The 17,478-nt window shown below is 36.9% G+C and overlaps 1 protein-coding gene across 6 annotated transcripts; it reads left to right on the plus strand.

The window, feature by feature from the left end:
* Positions 1-10,670: 10,670 nt before the first annotated feature.
* Positions 10,671-16,264, plus strand: LOC145014267 (TMV resistance protein N-like). 6 transcript variants are annotated; one of them, XM_078972647.1, is made up of 6 exons: positions 10,671-11,304; positions 11,756-12,860; positions 12,953-13,279; positions 13,385-15,656; positions 15,719-15,806; positions 15,917-16,264. In XM_078972647.1, the coding sequence occupies exons 1-4, from the start codon at positions 10,826-10,828 to the stop codon at positions 15,362-15,364; spliced, it is 3,891 nt and encodes a 1,296-aa protein (XP_078828773.1). In that variant the 5' UTR covers positions 10,671-10,825; the 3' UTR covers positions 15,365-15,656; positions 15,719-15,806; positions 15,917-16,264. The 6 variants fall into 6 exon arrangements, with proteins under 6 accessions (XP_078828773.1, XP_078828775.1, XP_078828774.1 ...); XM_078972649.1 differs by having other exon boundaries at positions 15,737-15,815; XM_078972648.1 differs by having other exon boundaries at positions 15,737-15,806.
* Positions 16,265-17,478: the final 1,214 nt, after the last annotated feature.

The following is a 17,478-nucleotide window of genomic DNA, read 5'->3' on the forward strand; positions in this document are numbered from 1 at the left end:
TAAATCTAATCATGGGTAACAGAAGATCGTCGCTTGTGACCAAGATTGGAGTGTATTCTCTAGTGCTTAGGAATGGTTTACTTTTAGATTTGAACAATTGTTGCTATTCGCCAGAAATGGAAAGAAACATCATTTCATTTCATGGTTTGTTTAGATAAGGATTTAGATTTTCTTTTAATAATGAGAATGGTTTTGTTTGTGCTTATCTAAATGGTGTCTTATATTTTGAAGCAATACCACGTAATGGAATTTATGAAACTGTTATGATTGTAGATAACCTAGGAAATGATGTTTTATGCATGGATTCTTCCAATAGTATGGATAGAGCATCCTTGTGGCATTGTCGTCTTGGACATGTCAACAAGAAGCGCATAGCACAACTCCAAAAGGATGGAGTGTTGGAGTCATTCGACCTTAGGGAAGATGACACGTGCGAATCTTGTTTACTTGGAAAGATGACTAAGTCACCCTTCACTAGCACATGTGAAAGGGGTGAGGGTGTATTGGACCTAATACATACCGATGTACGTGGACCGCTTAGATCAACCACAAAGGATGGGAACCGCTTCTATGTTACTTTTATCGATGACTATAGTAGATATGGGTATATCTACTTAATCAAGCAAAAGTCAGAAACATTTGAATAGTTCAAAGAGTTCAAGAATGAAGTGGAGAATCAATTGGGCAGGAAAATCAAGATGCTTCGATCCGATCGAGGAGGAGAGTACCTAAGTCTTGAATTCCACGACTATCTCAAGGAGTGTGGAATAGTTTCACAATTGACACCACCTAGGACACCGCAATTGAATGGTGTGGAAGAAAGGCGTAATCGAACCTTGTTAGACATGGTTCACTCTATGATGAGTCGTGCTTCACTATCTATCTCATTCTGGGGGTATGCCTTAGAGATTGCCTCCCATATCCTTAACCGAGTCCCTACTAAGAAGGTTACCAAAACACCTCACGAGATGTGGACAGGGAAAGCTCCCTCGTTAGCACATATCAAGGTTTGGGGTTGCGAGGCTTTTGTAAGACGAGATACTCACGACAAACTCGAACCTCGTAGTGATCGATGTATTTTCATTGGTTACCTGCAGAAATCCTTTGGATATCTCTTCTATAGACCGAAGGACAATGTTGTCTTTGTTGCGAGGAGAGGAGTTTTCCGAGAGCGAGAACTCATAAGCCAAGGAGACAGTGGGAGGCAAATCGAGCTTGAAGAGATTCAAGAGTCGATAGATGAAGGAACCTCTACTGCTGGCCCTCAACCCGAGGAGGAAACTCCGGTTGAACCGATTGACGAGTCCTTACCTCTTAGACGTTCCGAAAGAGTTAGAGTTCAACCCCAGTTATATGGTTTTCATATTACTACCGAAGGGGAGACGTATATTAGTGATAGTACACTAATAAATCTAGATGAACCTAATAGCTATAAGGAAGCCATGGTAGGCCCGGAGTCTGCGAAGTGGAAAGAGGCAATGGACAGCGAGATCCAGTCCATGTATGACAACCAAGTTTGGAATTTGGTTGATTATGTGCCCGGACGTAAGACTGTCGGGTGCAAATGGATCTTCAAGAAGAAGACCGACGTGGATGGAAACATACACACATATAAGGTGCGATTGGTTGCGAAGGGGTTTACTCAAACTCCTAGAGTTGACTATGATGAAACCTTCTCACCAGTTGCGAAGATAAAATCTATTAGAGTGATGCTAGCAATTGCCGCATTTCATGATTATGAGATTTGGCAAATGGATGTCAAAACCGCTTTCCTTAATGGAAAGTTGGCTGGGGATGTTTACATGGCTCAGCTAGAGGGTTTTGTTGATCCGAAGCATCCAAATAGAGTGTGTAAGCTTGAGAAATCCATTTATGGACTTAAGCAAGCGTCTCGCAGATGGAATCTTTGCTTCGATGAGAAAGTCAAAGAGTTTGGATTTGTACGAAGTGAAGATGAATCATGTGTATATGTCAAAGCCAGTGGGAGTATAGTTAGCTTTCTCGTTTTGTATGTCGATGACATACTGCTCATAGGAAACGACATCCTGACACTGCAGGAGATTAAGTCCTGGCTCGGGAAGTGCTTCGCTATGAAGGACCTCGGAGAGGCTTCTTATATTCTGGGAATAAGGATAGTGAGAGAACGAAGTAAGAGACTAATAGGACTTAGTCATAACACTTACTTAGATAAAGTACTAAAACATTTTAGTATAGAAAACTCGAAGAAGGGAGAATTAGCGATACAATATAATGCCAAGTTGAGTAAGACTCAAAGTCCGAGTACCGAAGCCGAAATAGCATAAGTGAGCCGAGTACCATACGCTTCCGCAGTTAGCTCAATCATGTATGCTATGACTTGTACTCACCCTGATGTAGCCTTTGCTTTGAGCATGGTCAGTAGATATCAAGGGAACCCTGGCAGAGCCCATTGGATTGCGGTGAAGAATATCCTTAAGTACCTTCGGAGGACCAAGGAATAGTTTTTAGTCCTCGGAGGGAGTGATGACTTGAAGGTGCGAGGGTATAGTGACGCCAGCTTTCAGACCGACAGAGACAACTACCGTTCGCAGTCGGGTTGGGTCTTTACCCTGAATAGAGGAGCAGTAACTTGGAAAAGTTCCAAACAAGAAACCGTAGCTGATTCAACGTGCGAATCAGAGTACATCGCATCGAGCGAAGCATCGAAAGAGGCAATATGGTTAAAGAACTTCATTGGTGATCTTGGAGTTGTACCTACCATAAAGGAGCCCATGGAGATTTTCTGTGATAATGAAGGTGCGGTTGCCTTGACCAAGGAACCAAGGGATCATGGTAGATCTCGACATATCGACAGAAAATATCATTTTATAAGACATCGTGTAGAAGAAGGACAACTCGTGGTGAAGAGGATATCATCGGAAGATAACCCAGCAGATCCGCTTACGAAGGGACTGAGCAGGGTTAAGCACTTGCAGCATGCTAGGAGCATTGGGCCGAAGGATGATATTAGTATAGATTAGATAGTGTTAGAAATGCGTGATAGATAAATGTAATTAACATTTGATGATTAAATAAAGGAGTATTATTTATGAGTAATGTTATTGTCTTATGTTAATTGTTTAACTATTGTTTCATTTTGCATGTTTTGACTTCCAGAATAATTGAGTTTATTAAGAATAATTGAATTATTCAAATTGTCCACAATCATTCATATGTTGGAAGTAGGTATGAATGAAGATTGTCATGAATTAGTGTGTAGATTGTCTAAATGGTATTAGACATAGAAAAAGTTTACTGCAACGTTCATGAGTGCTTATGAACTAGTTTTGAGCATTGGAACAAACCCGCGCTTGCTGGAATCACCTTATGGAATATGACAAAAGGGTGATCGCAAGACGATAATATCATATGGTCTTAAAACCTAGATATATGGTTTGTTATTTGTTAATTGGTTGTACATTGATGGTGCGAAACCGCATCAGTAACTTGATGTTATAAAACGCATTGTTGTATATAGTTGATTAATGAATAAGTAAATGCATATAAGTCGAAGTTTATCTGTTACTTTTATCCTAAGAAGGTAAAAGCGATATCTCGACCGCTCGATGATTTGATTTGACTTATGTGTCGGGCCCGGTCAGAACTGAATTGATGTGTTCGATTAAGTTCTATGTCGAATAAATCTGAAATCGAGAAACCAAATGCTAGACAAGTAGTTCCATTTGATTGTCTGCATGATATCTATACAGAGGACTGTACGATCCCTTATCTAAAGGACAAGATTGATTAGATTAGAGTTTGACAATGTCTTTGAGAGCTACGATTGCTAATCGGTATATATAGTTACTAGACTTATCCAAGTGCGAGACTGTTGGAATAGTGTCTAAGGCTGCAACTATATTTGGAAAGTACTTGACCCGATTGAGCATGGTCCTTTTGGGTTGCCTTCACCATAGAAACTTGATAGGATGATTTACAATGAGAGTTGAAGTATTATAAGGAATAATAATATTGTTATTTGATTAATATAAGTCATAAATTAATTAGGAATTAATTTGGTGACTTAAAGAGATTAATTAAATAGAAGGGCTTAAACTGTCAAGTGTGTGATAGTTATACTTTAGGCTATAATCCCTTATGGATAATGTGGTGGACGATTTTAGGGCTTAGGATAGACCTTAAATCCGTCCAAGGTTATCATGAAAGGGATTAGGATTGCTTAGGGCTTAAGTTATCCAATTAGGGTTTAAAGGTAAAACCCTAGGAGCCTTACAAGTATAAATAGACCCTTAGGGTCATGGAAATCGACACATCTTGTCTGTAAGGAACCCCTGACCGATTTCTAAGTCCTTCCCACTCTCTATAATCATCGTCTTGCTAGTTGGTATTTGTAAGCCATTAGAGGAGTGACAATTGTGACTCTAAAGCTCCAAGAACAAGAAGATCAAACAAGTGATTCAAGGTAAACTTATAGCTCTGATTTCTCAATGTTATTATGATAGAATTGATCATTAGAAGTCTTGGATTCGTGTATATTCAATTAAAGAAACCTAGATCCAAGCATTAGGGTTTGTATGTGCATATAGGAATGTTCGTATGGCCAAAACCCATCATAAACAAAAACTGTAAGCACGAACCTTAGTGAGTTCCCCTAAAATACTACCACATAAACATAACAAATAACATATAGAACAACATGTCGAGTCCAATCAACCATCGGCTTGGAATAACCTAACCCCAATCAACATCCGAGTCCAACCATCCTCGGGATGGAATATCCCAGGTTGGAATGCCAATACACTATGGGTCCAATCAACCATCGGGTTGGAATACCCCAGGCCAAAATCAACCTCTGGGTCCAGTCATCCTCAGGATGGAATACCCCATGTTGGAATGCCACTATACAACGGGTCCAGTCAACCATTAGGTTGGAATGGCCCCGGTGTAACATCCCAAAATTCAAGTCCAAAAATTTTATTTTTGATTAATTAACTCATAAAAAATTCACTAGAAAATATTGTATAAACACGTCATCTCATAAAATCAAGTATCATGTTTGAAACCCACAACATAAACAAACATCCTATCAGAGTACAATCTCAGAAAACACCGTGCGGAAAATCAGATGTGTGTGTGATGCCATGCTACGCCGCCAACTCTTCCCCTTAGACGAAGAGGTACCTAAAACCAAACTGAAACCGTAAGCACAAAGCTTAGTGACTTCCCCCATCATACCACATACCATATAATACCATCGGTATCTTTCAACCGGTAATCAACATCGGTATTTTTCAACCGGTAATCGTCATCGGTATCTTTCAACCGGTAATCGTCATCGGTATCTTCCAACCGGTAACCGGGTACTATTCCACCCTTACCACTAGCATACAATAACAAGATATAAACATACAGTTAGGTATATCCGGGTACTGACCTACCCCTTGGTCCTAAGGACCACTATCAGGGAAACTATCCCTATCATGCACATAACACATCATACAGATACAACTCATACCCAAACACACACCAGACCAAGATAATTATCACAAAGACAATCATCTTCTAATACTCCTCATTGATAGGCTGGCATTGTGGCCTTTGACTCACCCTTACTGGAAGGTAACTCACCTCAAAAGGTTGGCTGCTGAAAAGTTGATCCGCAAATCTCTGACAACTGCTCCGGTGATCCCCCCGACTATATTTCCATAAAACACTTAATCAGACATTGATACTATTCCCAGGGTAAAATGACTATTTTACCCCTGACCAATTCCAAACCAAGGTCAAGTCAAAGTCAAAGTCAACTTCCATTTGACCCGACTCGCCGAGTTGGCTCGCCAACTCGTCGAGTCCATATCTAGTCGATTGTCTTTACTCCCAACACTACTCTTCGAGTTAGGCATTGACTCGATGAGTTCACTTCCTAACTGATACTCAATGGTCCTTCATCCAACTCGCCGAGTTGTATGAACAACCCGTCGAGTTAATCTTCGTCCGATGAACACGTTCTGTCCTCGACTCGCCGAGTTGATGAACAACTCGTCGAGTTCCATGAAGATTGCCTTGGACTCGCCGAGTCCGTTCATGCACTCGCCGAGTCCGTTCATGCACTCGCCGAGTACCATGAATTTCCAAAACAATTCGCTTAGTCCAGAACGTTGGGTCACTCCTCGGGACTCCCTAAAACCTTTCCAAACTCAACTGGTCCTTTTGACCCTCATAGATATGGGACAGAATCCTTGGACTCGCCGAGTCCAGGAATGGACTCGTCGAGTCGGTCACATCCCCTCCTTAAAACTTTGATTTCTGATGTACAACACTTGTCCAAAAGATAGATCCAAGCCCCTAAACTCGATCTAGTACGTAAAGTTACAAACTTTACGTGCATGCATGGGACTTTTGAGCTTAAAAGGCTCTAATCTGGTTCTTTTGTTGCATGAGGCCTTCCTTGGGTGCAAAAGCAACCCAAATCTGTCTTATGACTTTAATATTGACATGATCCAGAAGCTCAAACTCCAACCATGTTTGCAAACATGGTTGGCCACCAAAAATGGCTTATAAAAGCCCTAAATCACCTCAAAGAGGGATCTAACAAATAAATGAGCAAGGTTCAGACTTTATACCTTCTGTGGACTGAAAATGATGAACCAAACTCGAATCCTTCAGTCTCCTCTTGATCCTCCTATGCTCTTCCTTCCTCCTTGAGGTCAAAACTCATAAGAATCACTCAAAAGCCTTAGATTTTCTCAAGAACGGCTAGGGTTTGCTATGAGAAGTGTTTGGGAGCATAAAGGGGGAATGGAGGCTACATAAGGTTGCTTAAATAGGGTGCAAACCCTCAGATTAGGGTTTTTGTCCAAATAGAGGCTAGTCGCCGAGTCCGGGACCCGACTTGCCGAGTCCATCACTTAAATCCCGCGTCTCGTCCCGCTTCTACTCGGCGAGTTGGCCCTTCAACTCGCCGAGTCCAAGACCAAAAATGCAAAATAAATATAGATTTAATAACAGAATACGTACCAAGAACTAGGTGCTACACCCGGTTTGTTGGCTTATGTACATAGTAGTGAATCCTCAACCACCAATCAAAATATATGCACATATAACAAATAAACATAAAATCAGTCAACAGACAATCAAGCAGATCTACATATCACTAAACATAACATCATCCTATATACCCGGATACCGATCTAACAGATCACTACAACACGATAACATACAATCACATAAAAGGATATCCAATCCAATGGGCCGACCGTGGTGCCTTCGACCCGTAAGTATAGTGAGGAAAACTCACCTCTCGATCTGATTAATAGCTGATGAGGTCCTAACTCTAAATCTGGGCTCTAACTGTCACCTATCCATCCAAATGACCAATTCTCAAACACAATCCAACATACCCAAAATACCCCTTGCTCACACTTGGTCAAAATCAGGTAAAAGTCAAAATTCCAAAAATTCAACCGAGTCAACCCAGCTGAGTACACCCACTGTACACGTTGGTTGACCAGGTATAGGCTTGTTGACCACGTAAGAGCAACGTACGCCTTGTACGCCCAGCGTACGCAGCTGGCTGCCAAACCAACTCATTAAGAGGTTAATCCTTAAGCTCTTAAGCCTATTTTCCAGATCCAAACCCAAAATGATGTCCTTGACCATAAAGTTTCCAACTTTTAATGACCAAAGCAATACCCATTTACTCGTGCCTATACAATCACTTATTACCTAATTCTGTTAACTGTTATCTTTTTCTAGAAAAAAGTTTATGTAATTTCTTTTAAATTTAGTTTATTGTTATACTCGATGAAAGTTAGTTAGTTATCACAATTAACAAATTAGAAAGAATAGGTTCAATATGATATTAATTCATTAGTTTTCTTAATTATTTGCTTAACAATTTATTGATTATATATATATATATATATATATATATATATATATATATATATATATATATATATATATATATATAATCTTTTATTTGTAGTGTTGTTAATTTTTTTTTAAATTTTGTTGAGTTATGTCTAATAATGATTATGACACATTCGTAGTCGGTGTTTGGGATTGCTTCTCAAATTAGCTTATTGATTATTCAAAAACCTAATAAGCTAGAAAAGTATTTGGATTGTTCAAAAATATTTTTTACTTTTTTCAAACAACTTTTTGGATAGGCAAAAATAAATGATTTTCAATAAGTTACAAAATTCTAGTTTTTTGATGAATTTTTTTGCTTCTTAGCGTTTTCTACCACTTTTTACCTCTAAAAAAAGTAAATCAAACACTTTTTAAAAGTAATTTATTGTTTTTTAGCCTTTCCTACCACAAAATCTAACCTAATTACTTTTTAAAACTTTTTTTTAATGCCATAAGACAATAATCATTTTTACCAAATACACTTTTCAGATTAGAAAGCACTCCCAAATACACCCATAATAGTATTTTTAAAATTATGTTTTAAATTTTTGTCTTAATTCTCTAAGTATTATACTTGTTTTATATGTCCTACCGACCCGATAACTCAAACCTTTTAGATTATTTAACTTTGTCATTGTAATTAAACTAGACACACATGAGTTTTAATCTTGAATTCGTCACTAGATTCAACCTCTAGCTCTAATACAAGATATAATAAAACAATAGTTTATGTTTTTGTGAAAAGAAATATATGGTATTTTGTAACGACAAACTCACACACCCATCTAATTATATTTATAAATTTATACTTTTAGTCCATAATACAATACATGTATACGACTTGAAGATTTTAAGAGGGACACATTTTTAGTAAATGATATATGTATTTGTACATACTATCTATAAATTATAAAATGCTTAATTTGCAATTAGAAAATACAAAAATAATAGAAGTATTAATGAATTTTAAAGAGGATATAAAATGACACATTTTTAATATTATTCTAAAAGAACCACTTTAGACAAAACAAACGACCAAAAAAAAAAAAATCAAAGAGTGTATTCCTTTTATGTAATAATTAAGATAAAATTGCAAGAGTGGTCTATGGTTGTCAAAATTATGTGATTTTGGTCCAACAAAGTTTGGTGATACATTGGTGGTTCAATTTCAGATATTTTATATGGTTTTAGTCCATATGGTTGATATTTTTGTGTAGTTTTGATCAATACTCTACATAAAATGACAAATATGTCATTCATTACTTCTTTTATAATTTCTTTTATTTAATTTTTTATTATTTTTATTAAAAAAAGAAAATAAACTCTCTCTCTCTCTCTCTCACACACACACACAAACACACATACGTCATTCTCCTGCACCATCAACTCTAAATTGTGAAGATTAACTCCAAGTTCTTCCCCACCGACTATCGGTTTAGGGACAAGTTGGAAGGGGTAATGAAGAGCAAACTAAACCAAACTAAACCAAAATCAATAACAAAACTCAAATCGGTTTCCATAAAATCAAAGTGGTGGCTCCGATGAAATCTAAGGAAAGAAGAAGCAAGAACAAGATCGAACCAGATCGTAGTTTGTATTTGTTGGTGGCTAACAATTCGATATTGGAAAACTGGAAAATCAAACATATTTGCATCCTCACCACCTAAATCGATTTTTATGTGTGACACTCAAACCCAAAAATCATTTTTTTTCCGGATCCAATGAACTGCCCTTCACCACCACTTAAATTGATTTTTGTGTGTGAAACTCAAACCAAAACAAACAACAAGATCTAGATTCAATATAGAAGGGGGGATGCTGAGAGGAGATGAAATCGACTTTGATGATCTTTTTCCCCAATCCGGACCTAAGTATGTGTTGATTTCCATATCTTCCTTTGTTATCATCAACTTACAGAAGATTTGAATCGATTGCCCGAATCACCTCCATTAATGTTCTCCGCGTTTTCTTCTTCAAACTCGATTGCAGGCCACACTTGAGAGGAAGAATAAATCGACCCATTATTTTTTTTTTTTTTTTTTTGTTTGATCATAGACGACACATCTCTATTAATCACAACCCCTCATTCTTCAACCTCATTCTTTCTTAATGTTTTTTTTTGAGTTGCAGTTTGATCAGAAGATAAATGGAAGAACAATGCAGATGGGAATGATGGGTTCTCGATGGCGGTGATTTTTCATGGTAGGTTGAAGATGAATATGATGGTGACTGTGTGACGGCTTAATTTTTCTAGACACAATTGATGATTTTTGGTGGTTTGGTGGTGGTTATGGTGGTGACCAAATGATCTGCTTTGATAAAGAATGGAGGGGAGTACGGGGCGTTCTTCATGTTCTTAAAGGAAGGATCTGCTTTGATAGAGAAGGAAGGGGAGTACGGGGCGTTCTTCATGTTCTTAAAGGAAGGATCTGCTTTGATAGAGAAGGAAGGGGAGTACCGGATGTTCTTCATGTTCTTAAAGTGGATCTGTTTGTGAGAGAGAGTAAGAGAAGCGCATATATTTTATTTTTAATTAATTAAAATATTAATTTAAATAAAAATATAAATAAAACAGATATAAAAGGTATAATAAACTTTTCAAGGTGATAGACAATTAGACACCGATATACGAAAAATTTAAATTTAGACCATTGATTAACCAAAAAAAAAAAAAAGGACCAAAACGAGAAGCACATTCACCATTTTGTAATTTTGTAATTTTGTCAATAATTAATTAATTTTTGTCCGGATAAAGATCCAAAAAAGTGGCCTTCCTAGTTCCTTCTGCAGATACCAACTTTTCAATCACTCCTCGTTGGCATTACCAGACAACCAACCATCTTCTTGATAGGGTTAGTCAACTCATCCAGATTCACATAAACTTTTAGGCAACAAAGATCCGAATAGGAGATCCTTCAAGCATTAACCTTCAATGGCCTCTTCTTCGATTGCATCCATTCAGAAAAGCTTTACATATGATGTATTTTTGAGTTTTAGAGGTGAAGACACACGCACCAATTTCATTGATCATCTTTATAATGCTCTTCAGCAGCAAGGCATTTATACTTACAAGGATGACGAAGCAATTAGAAAAGGGAAAAGGATCAGTGATGAGCTCATCAGTTCCATTAAAGACTCAAGATTCTATATCATTGTTTTCTCCAAGAACTATGCATCTTCAGCTTGGTGTTTGGATGAGCTTGTGATGATAATGGAGTGTCACAAGACGACTGAGCATACTGCATACCCCATCTTCTACGATGTGGAACCGACAGAGGTCCGGAAACAAAGCGGGGCAGTCGGAAAAGCTTTTGCTAAACATGAAAATGATGAGGCTGCTGGGAAATGGAAAGAGACTCTAAAAGAAGCCGCAGATCTGGCTGGATGGGAGTTGAAGAACACTGCAAATGGGTAATTGCTTCCTTCATCGATCATATCTTTGTATAATTATTCTTTAATTTTGATCACAAGATCCCATTTTGACCTGCCGGGACCCCTTTTTTGTGTAGTTTGGACGGGGTTGTTATACCTGACCCGATTTTGACCTGCCGGGACCCCTTTTTTTCTTATCAATTTTAACCAAACTTCCGACTTACGAATAATTCCTAATAATTCAACCCTAAGGAAAAAAGATGTTATTTGAGCTTATCTATTAGTTTAATTTCCAATCTGTACGGTTATCACTATTCTATTATCATATCTCAGCAATATTCGTTCATTTTGTTTGTTAGTAATCTATGTCTGAAAAGGTCATCCAAGACATCTCATGTTGTATGGTTATGTTATTATTTCATATACTTGTGTTTTATTATAGGTCACGTGGGATTTTGAGCAAACTAACTGAAACTTCTTTAATATATAGGCATGAAGCCAAATTTATCCAAAAAATTATTGAAGAAATTTCACTACAGTTACGTTCCATTGATTTCAATGCTGATGAAAAACTAATAGGCATGGAGACCAGGGTAAAGGATGCTGTATCATCTTTAGAAATTGGTATTGATGATGTTCGTGTAATCGGTATCAAGGGGATGGGAGGTGCTGGGAAGACAACTTTGGCCAGAGCGGTTTTTGATCAAATATCCTTTCGGTTTGAAGCTAAAAGCTTTGTTGAGAATGTTAGGGAAAATTCAAATACTTCTTTGTCTGGATTGAAATCGTTGCAAAATCAAGTCCTTAAAGATGCCATATTTGATCAAGGCATCAATGTGAGTAGTGTTCATGATGGGAAAATCATGATGAAGAAGAAGATGCGTAATAAAAAGACTCTTCTTGTTCTAGATGATGTGGACCATATTGACCAGCTTGAGGCGTTAGCTGGTGATCTTAATTGGTTCAAACCGGGAAGTAGAATTATCATTACAACAAGAGATGAGCAGGTGCTTGTGGCACACCGGGTGAAGTTGATTCTTGATGTCAATTTGTTGTCGAGAAAGGAAGCGTTTGGGCTCTTCAATAGGTATGCATTTGGGGGAGAGATTTCAATTCAAGGGTATGAAGAGCTATCGGAACAAGTTATACGCTATGCTGCTGGTCTTCCCTTAACGATAAAAGTTTTGGGTTCATTTCTTTGTGGTAAAACTAAGAGTGAATGGATAGATGCACTAGAAAGATTAAAAGCAATTCCATTAAAGGAAACTCTTCAGAAATTGGAATTAAGCTACATCAGTCTTGAGGAAGATTACAAAGAAATATTCCTAAATGTTGCATGCTTACTGAAAGGATGGTTGAAAGACTTGGCAATCGAAGCGCTTGAAAGTTGTGGATTTCATGCAACAAATGGTTTAAGAGTGCTTGAGCAAAAATCTCTTATAACTATTAGTAAACGTTATGAGGTTGTGGGCATGCATGACCATATTGAAGAAATGGGCAGAAATATTGTTCGCCGTTTGCACCCAAATAAGCCTCAGAAACACAGCCGATTGTGGATTGACAATGAAATTAAAGATATATTGGCTAATGACTTGGTAAGGTCAAGTTTATTTGTAAGTTTTATGAAACTAGCCTATTATGCATTTCTTATGACACAAGTTTCATGGTGACTGCTTTTTCATTACAGGGTACTAAAGCAACAAGATACATACAATTCAAGTTAATGGGAGGCAATTTTGAAATTGTTATGAAGGGTCTTAGAAAGATGAAGGAACTTAGATTTCTTCACATATCTGAGAATACAATGTGTAATTTTCTGAACTCAATATATAATTTTGGGGAAGAAAGGAAATATGATAATGTCATCCAATACTTTCCAAATGCTTTACAATATCTGCATTGGGACGAGTACCCTTTATGGTCTTTACCCAACACATTTCAAGCAAATAATCTTGTTGTCCTTAGGATGGTTAAAAGCAAAATAGTACAACTTTGGGAAGGGGGAGAAAGAAAGGTAGAATTATGGTTGATTGATTGATTTACATGATTCATCATGATGCTATGCATTCACTGCTTTGTAATTAAACAAATATTGATCTTGTTCATTTGTTTATCTTAGGTTCTTAACAAGCTCAAAATTCTTGACCTCAGTTATTCAAAGTTGACGACCCTTTCTCTTGAGCTTAGTCCAAATCTCGAGGTGTTGTCTCTAAGAAGATGTCGTGACTTGGTACAACTTCACATCCTCAATGGATGTCAAAAGCTCAAATCCATCGACCTCAGTGAGTCAAAGTTAAAGACAATCGACCTTCACCCAGCTGTGAACCTCGAGCTCTTACATCTTAAAGACTGCAATGCTTTGGTAGAACTCCGCTTACCAAATGGGCGTCTAAAGCTCATATCTGATAACCTCAGTGGTTCTAAGTTGAAGACCATTGACCTTCATTCATGTGTGAATCTCGAGCTTTTACATCTTAAATACTGCCCTGCCTTGGTAGAACTTCACATGCCTGGTAAATGTCTGAATCTCAGATCCCTGACCCTCACTAATTCAAAATTGAGAACCCTACACATTGGGTGGACTCCGAATCTGGAGGATTTAGATCTTAACAACTGTTATGATTTGGAAGACCTTCACATGGCTGATAAATGTCTAAAGCTCACATCCCTCAACATTAGTCATTCAAAGTTGAAAACTGTTGACCTTGGGTTGACTCCAAATCTGAAGAAGTTAGATCTAAAAGAATGTAAGAATCTGGTACAACTTCATGTTCCCATTGGATGTCTAGAAAATCTTGTCTACTTGGACTTAAGTGGCTCTTTCGGGTTTACATCTTTTTTGTTTGACAAAAGGAATGCTGCTTCTAGTAGAAGGGATGAATCAATCGAGGTTTGTCCTTTAGCTGAGTTACATCTGATTGCAGAATCCATAGAGAGATGCCCACTTCACCCCGACAATACTTTGCAAAGGTTTCAGTTTGAATGTTTTTACAAAGATGATACCTCAGTGACTGGGAATCTTGAGAAGCTTATTTCTGAAGGTCTGTGTGCTTGCACAAACCTTGAGACATTTTCAGGAAGCATTTGTGGGTTATGGCGTTTAAGAAAGCTTAAACTCGATGCCAATCCGGAGGCTCCCAAGGAACTTGACCAGGTGGAATGTCTAGAAGAGCTAAGTTTTTCTAGGACAAATATGAAACATCTTCCGGATAGCATTTGTATGTTGAAACATTTGGAAATTCTTCAACTTAAATATTGTTGGAGTCTTGAGAAGTTACCTGAGGATCTTGGCCAATTAGAATGTTTAAGAAGGCTGACTTTGTCATCTGCAAAGATTAAACATCTTCCTGATAGCATTTGTAAGTTGAAACATCTGATATTTCTTGATCTTATAGATTGTTTCTTTCTTGAAAAGTTACCCGAGGATCTTGGCCGATTAGAATGTTTAAAAAGTCTGACTTTGTCATCTGCAAAGATTAAACATCTTCCGGATAGCATTTGTATGTTGAAACATCTGGAACTTCTTCAACTTAAACATTGTTGGAGTCTTGAGAAGTTACCCGAGGATCTTGGCCAACTAGAACGTTTAAAGACGCTATATTTGTCTTATGTGGAGATCAAACATCTTCCAGATAGCATCTGTATGTTGAAACATCTGAGAACACTCAATCTTATTTGTTGTTCTTCCCTTCAGACATTACCAAAGGATCTTGGAAAATTAGAACGTTTGGCAGGGCTATATCTTTCATCCTCAATCGTCAAACATCTTCCGGATACCATTTGTATGTTGAAATATCTGGAATGTCTCAGACTTGATGATTGTAAATTACTTGAGAAATTACCGGAGTATCTTGACCGATTACAACGTTTAGAGCAGCTAGGCCTAGGGGGGTGTAAGATTTTACAAGATATCCCAATCGGCATCTGTAAGATGAAATGTTTAAAATGGTTAAATGTAGCAGGCACAGGCATAAGTCGTCTTCCGCATGACATTTGTTTGTTGAAAGGCGTGCGTATTTTAGGATCGAGAGACCTTTTTCAATCTTCTGGTTTTTCATCCGAGATACAAACTGAAGATACCTGTTGTGTATATGTGTAAATACCACAAGGAAAGAGTCTATTAGTATTAGTGTCCCACATCATGATGATCTTGTATGTCTCTATTTATGTTGGAGTCTACCCAATCTTTGTAAGGGCTCTTTTGGAGCGAAAACGTGACTCTACACAAATATCAATGTTTGTGGGGGAGTGTTAGTGTTCCACATGGTTCGGCATGTCTCTCTATATGTTGGAGTCTATCATCTCTCCATGAGGACTTTTTTTGAGGGTATATGACTTAGCGATGCTCCCATGGCCTAGGAAAACCGATTCACAAAGAACTATTCTAATAGGTACTTTCTTTGAATTTATTTAGAGTCTTATATTTGAGTTAAAACCATCAATGTCTTGACAGATCCAAATACAATCTCAGAATTGATCAAGAATTAAATAAAAAAAATCATAGAAACGCATGTGGATTTCATGCAAATTGTACTTCACAAGTAAAACTTGTATTCCCTTCTTTTTCCCATTTTTTTTTTATTTTTATATTTGTGTCGCTATCAATCCTAACATTTAAATCATTTCTTGCAATTTGGAATTTGATGTCCAGGATGCAATTGGAACACATGCGAGGACTTTGCATGTGAAGCTATTGGGTAGAAAAGGAAACATCACTAGCTTTTGAGTGGGAATTGAATAAGTAAATTACAATGGGATAGGTTGAAGGATTCAAGTCATTGCGACTTCACTAATTCATGGTTTTTAGTGAACAGAGTTGACTTCTTTAGAAAGTCTTGATGACAATGGTGGGAAGTGGGAACTTTGATATGAATTTTTAAATGGTCATGTGAATAATATGTTAAGTAACAGTTTTTGCGTAATTTAAAACCATAAACAAGTTTTTATTTACACAAATTTGTTGGATAGTATGGATTCATTAAACAAAAGATGTTTGACTTTTGAGTAGACTATTGAATATGCTTAAATAATAAGATTTATTTGCAAATTACATATTTCAGAAAAATGTCTAAAGCCGGAACAGGGGTTGAAATAGCCATCGCTGAAGCCATGTAATACTACTTCAAATACGAGCAAAATACAAGTTCAGACATAATTAAGCTTATTATACAATATCAATATACAACTTACAAATGTTGTATGTCATGTATGGCTGAAACAAGTGATATTATAAATATGATAAAATGATTACCTTAATTGACTGTGCACTAATTATTATAAAGGAATTAAAAATTTAGAATGCACGCTCGATTTGAGAAGATGGCTGCTGGTATGACATCAACAACACTTCATCGATCGTTAAATAGATAAATATCAGCATATTGATAAAGAGCACTTGTTATCTGTATTATTCTATTAATCTTTTTTATTTATAGAAAAGATTAATCGTACGGTAGAATTCTTTTTTTTTTTTAAAAGGAAAATTATTGTTTTTCCTATCTTTGCCAAATGCCATTTTCACATTATTTTATTATAGAACTCAACTCGTGGCCGTCATCCATGATTCATCGTTTGATTATATTTCAAAGCAATTATTTTGTTAGAGCATTGGGTGTGGGCAACAAGGTGCAACACCACTTCACATGCCATATAAGCAAGTGGTGTTATAACACCAAGTGGGGAAATTAGCAACAAGATGCAACAAGATGTAACACCAACATTTTGAAAATAAATATTTCTATTTTTGTATTTTTTTTACTATTTCGTTTTTTTTTACTTTTTTTTGTTTTTTTTTTTTTCTTTTTGCGTTTGTTTAATAACTAATATATTTTTTTTATAAAACATATAATTTTAAAAACAAAAAAAAAACATAATATTTAAAATCTAAAATCCGATTACAATTAAAAAAACATGGTTTTAAACCTAAATTAATAACTAAAATAACATTGAAATCACTACTAAATACCACACACAAATCCTAATTAACCCAAATATTTTTTCCTAATTTGTTCCTTCATTGCTTGTAGCACCGCTAGATCAGCAGGTGCTAAACCCTCCTCGCTTGTCCGAAGAATTGACAACTGTTGTGTCATTAGTTCCCTATCTTTTTGCTCCTGCTTCTCCCGTGCCTGCCTTTCCAGAAATTCCAAATGACGACGTTTCAACTGATTTTTTTCTTTTATTAACAAATTATGTTCGTCGAATTCCGCTCTC

This window comes from Lactuca saligna, chromosome 9, assembly GCF_052625555.1.
Source record: "Lactuca saligna cultivar CGN05327 chromosome 9, ASM5262555v1, whole genome shotgun sequence".
Taxonomy (NCBI): Eukaryota; Viridiplantae; Streptophyta; class Magnoliopsida; order Asterales; family Asteraceae; genus Lactuca; species Lactuca saligna.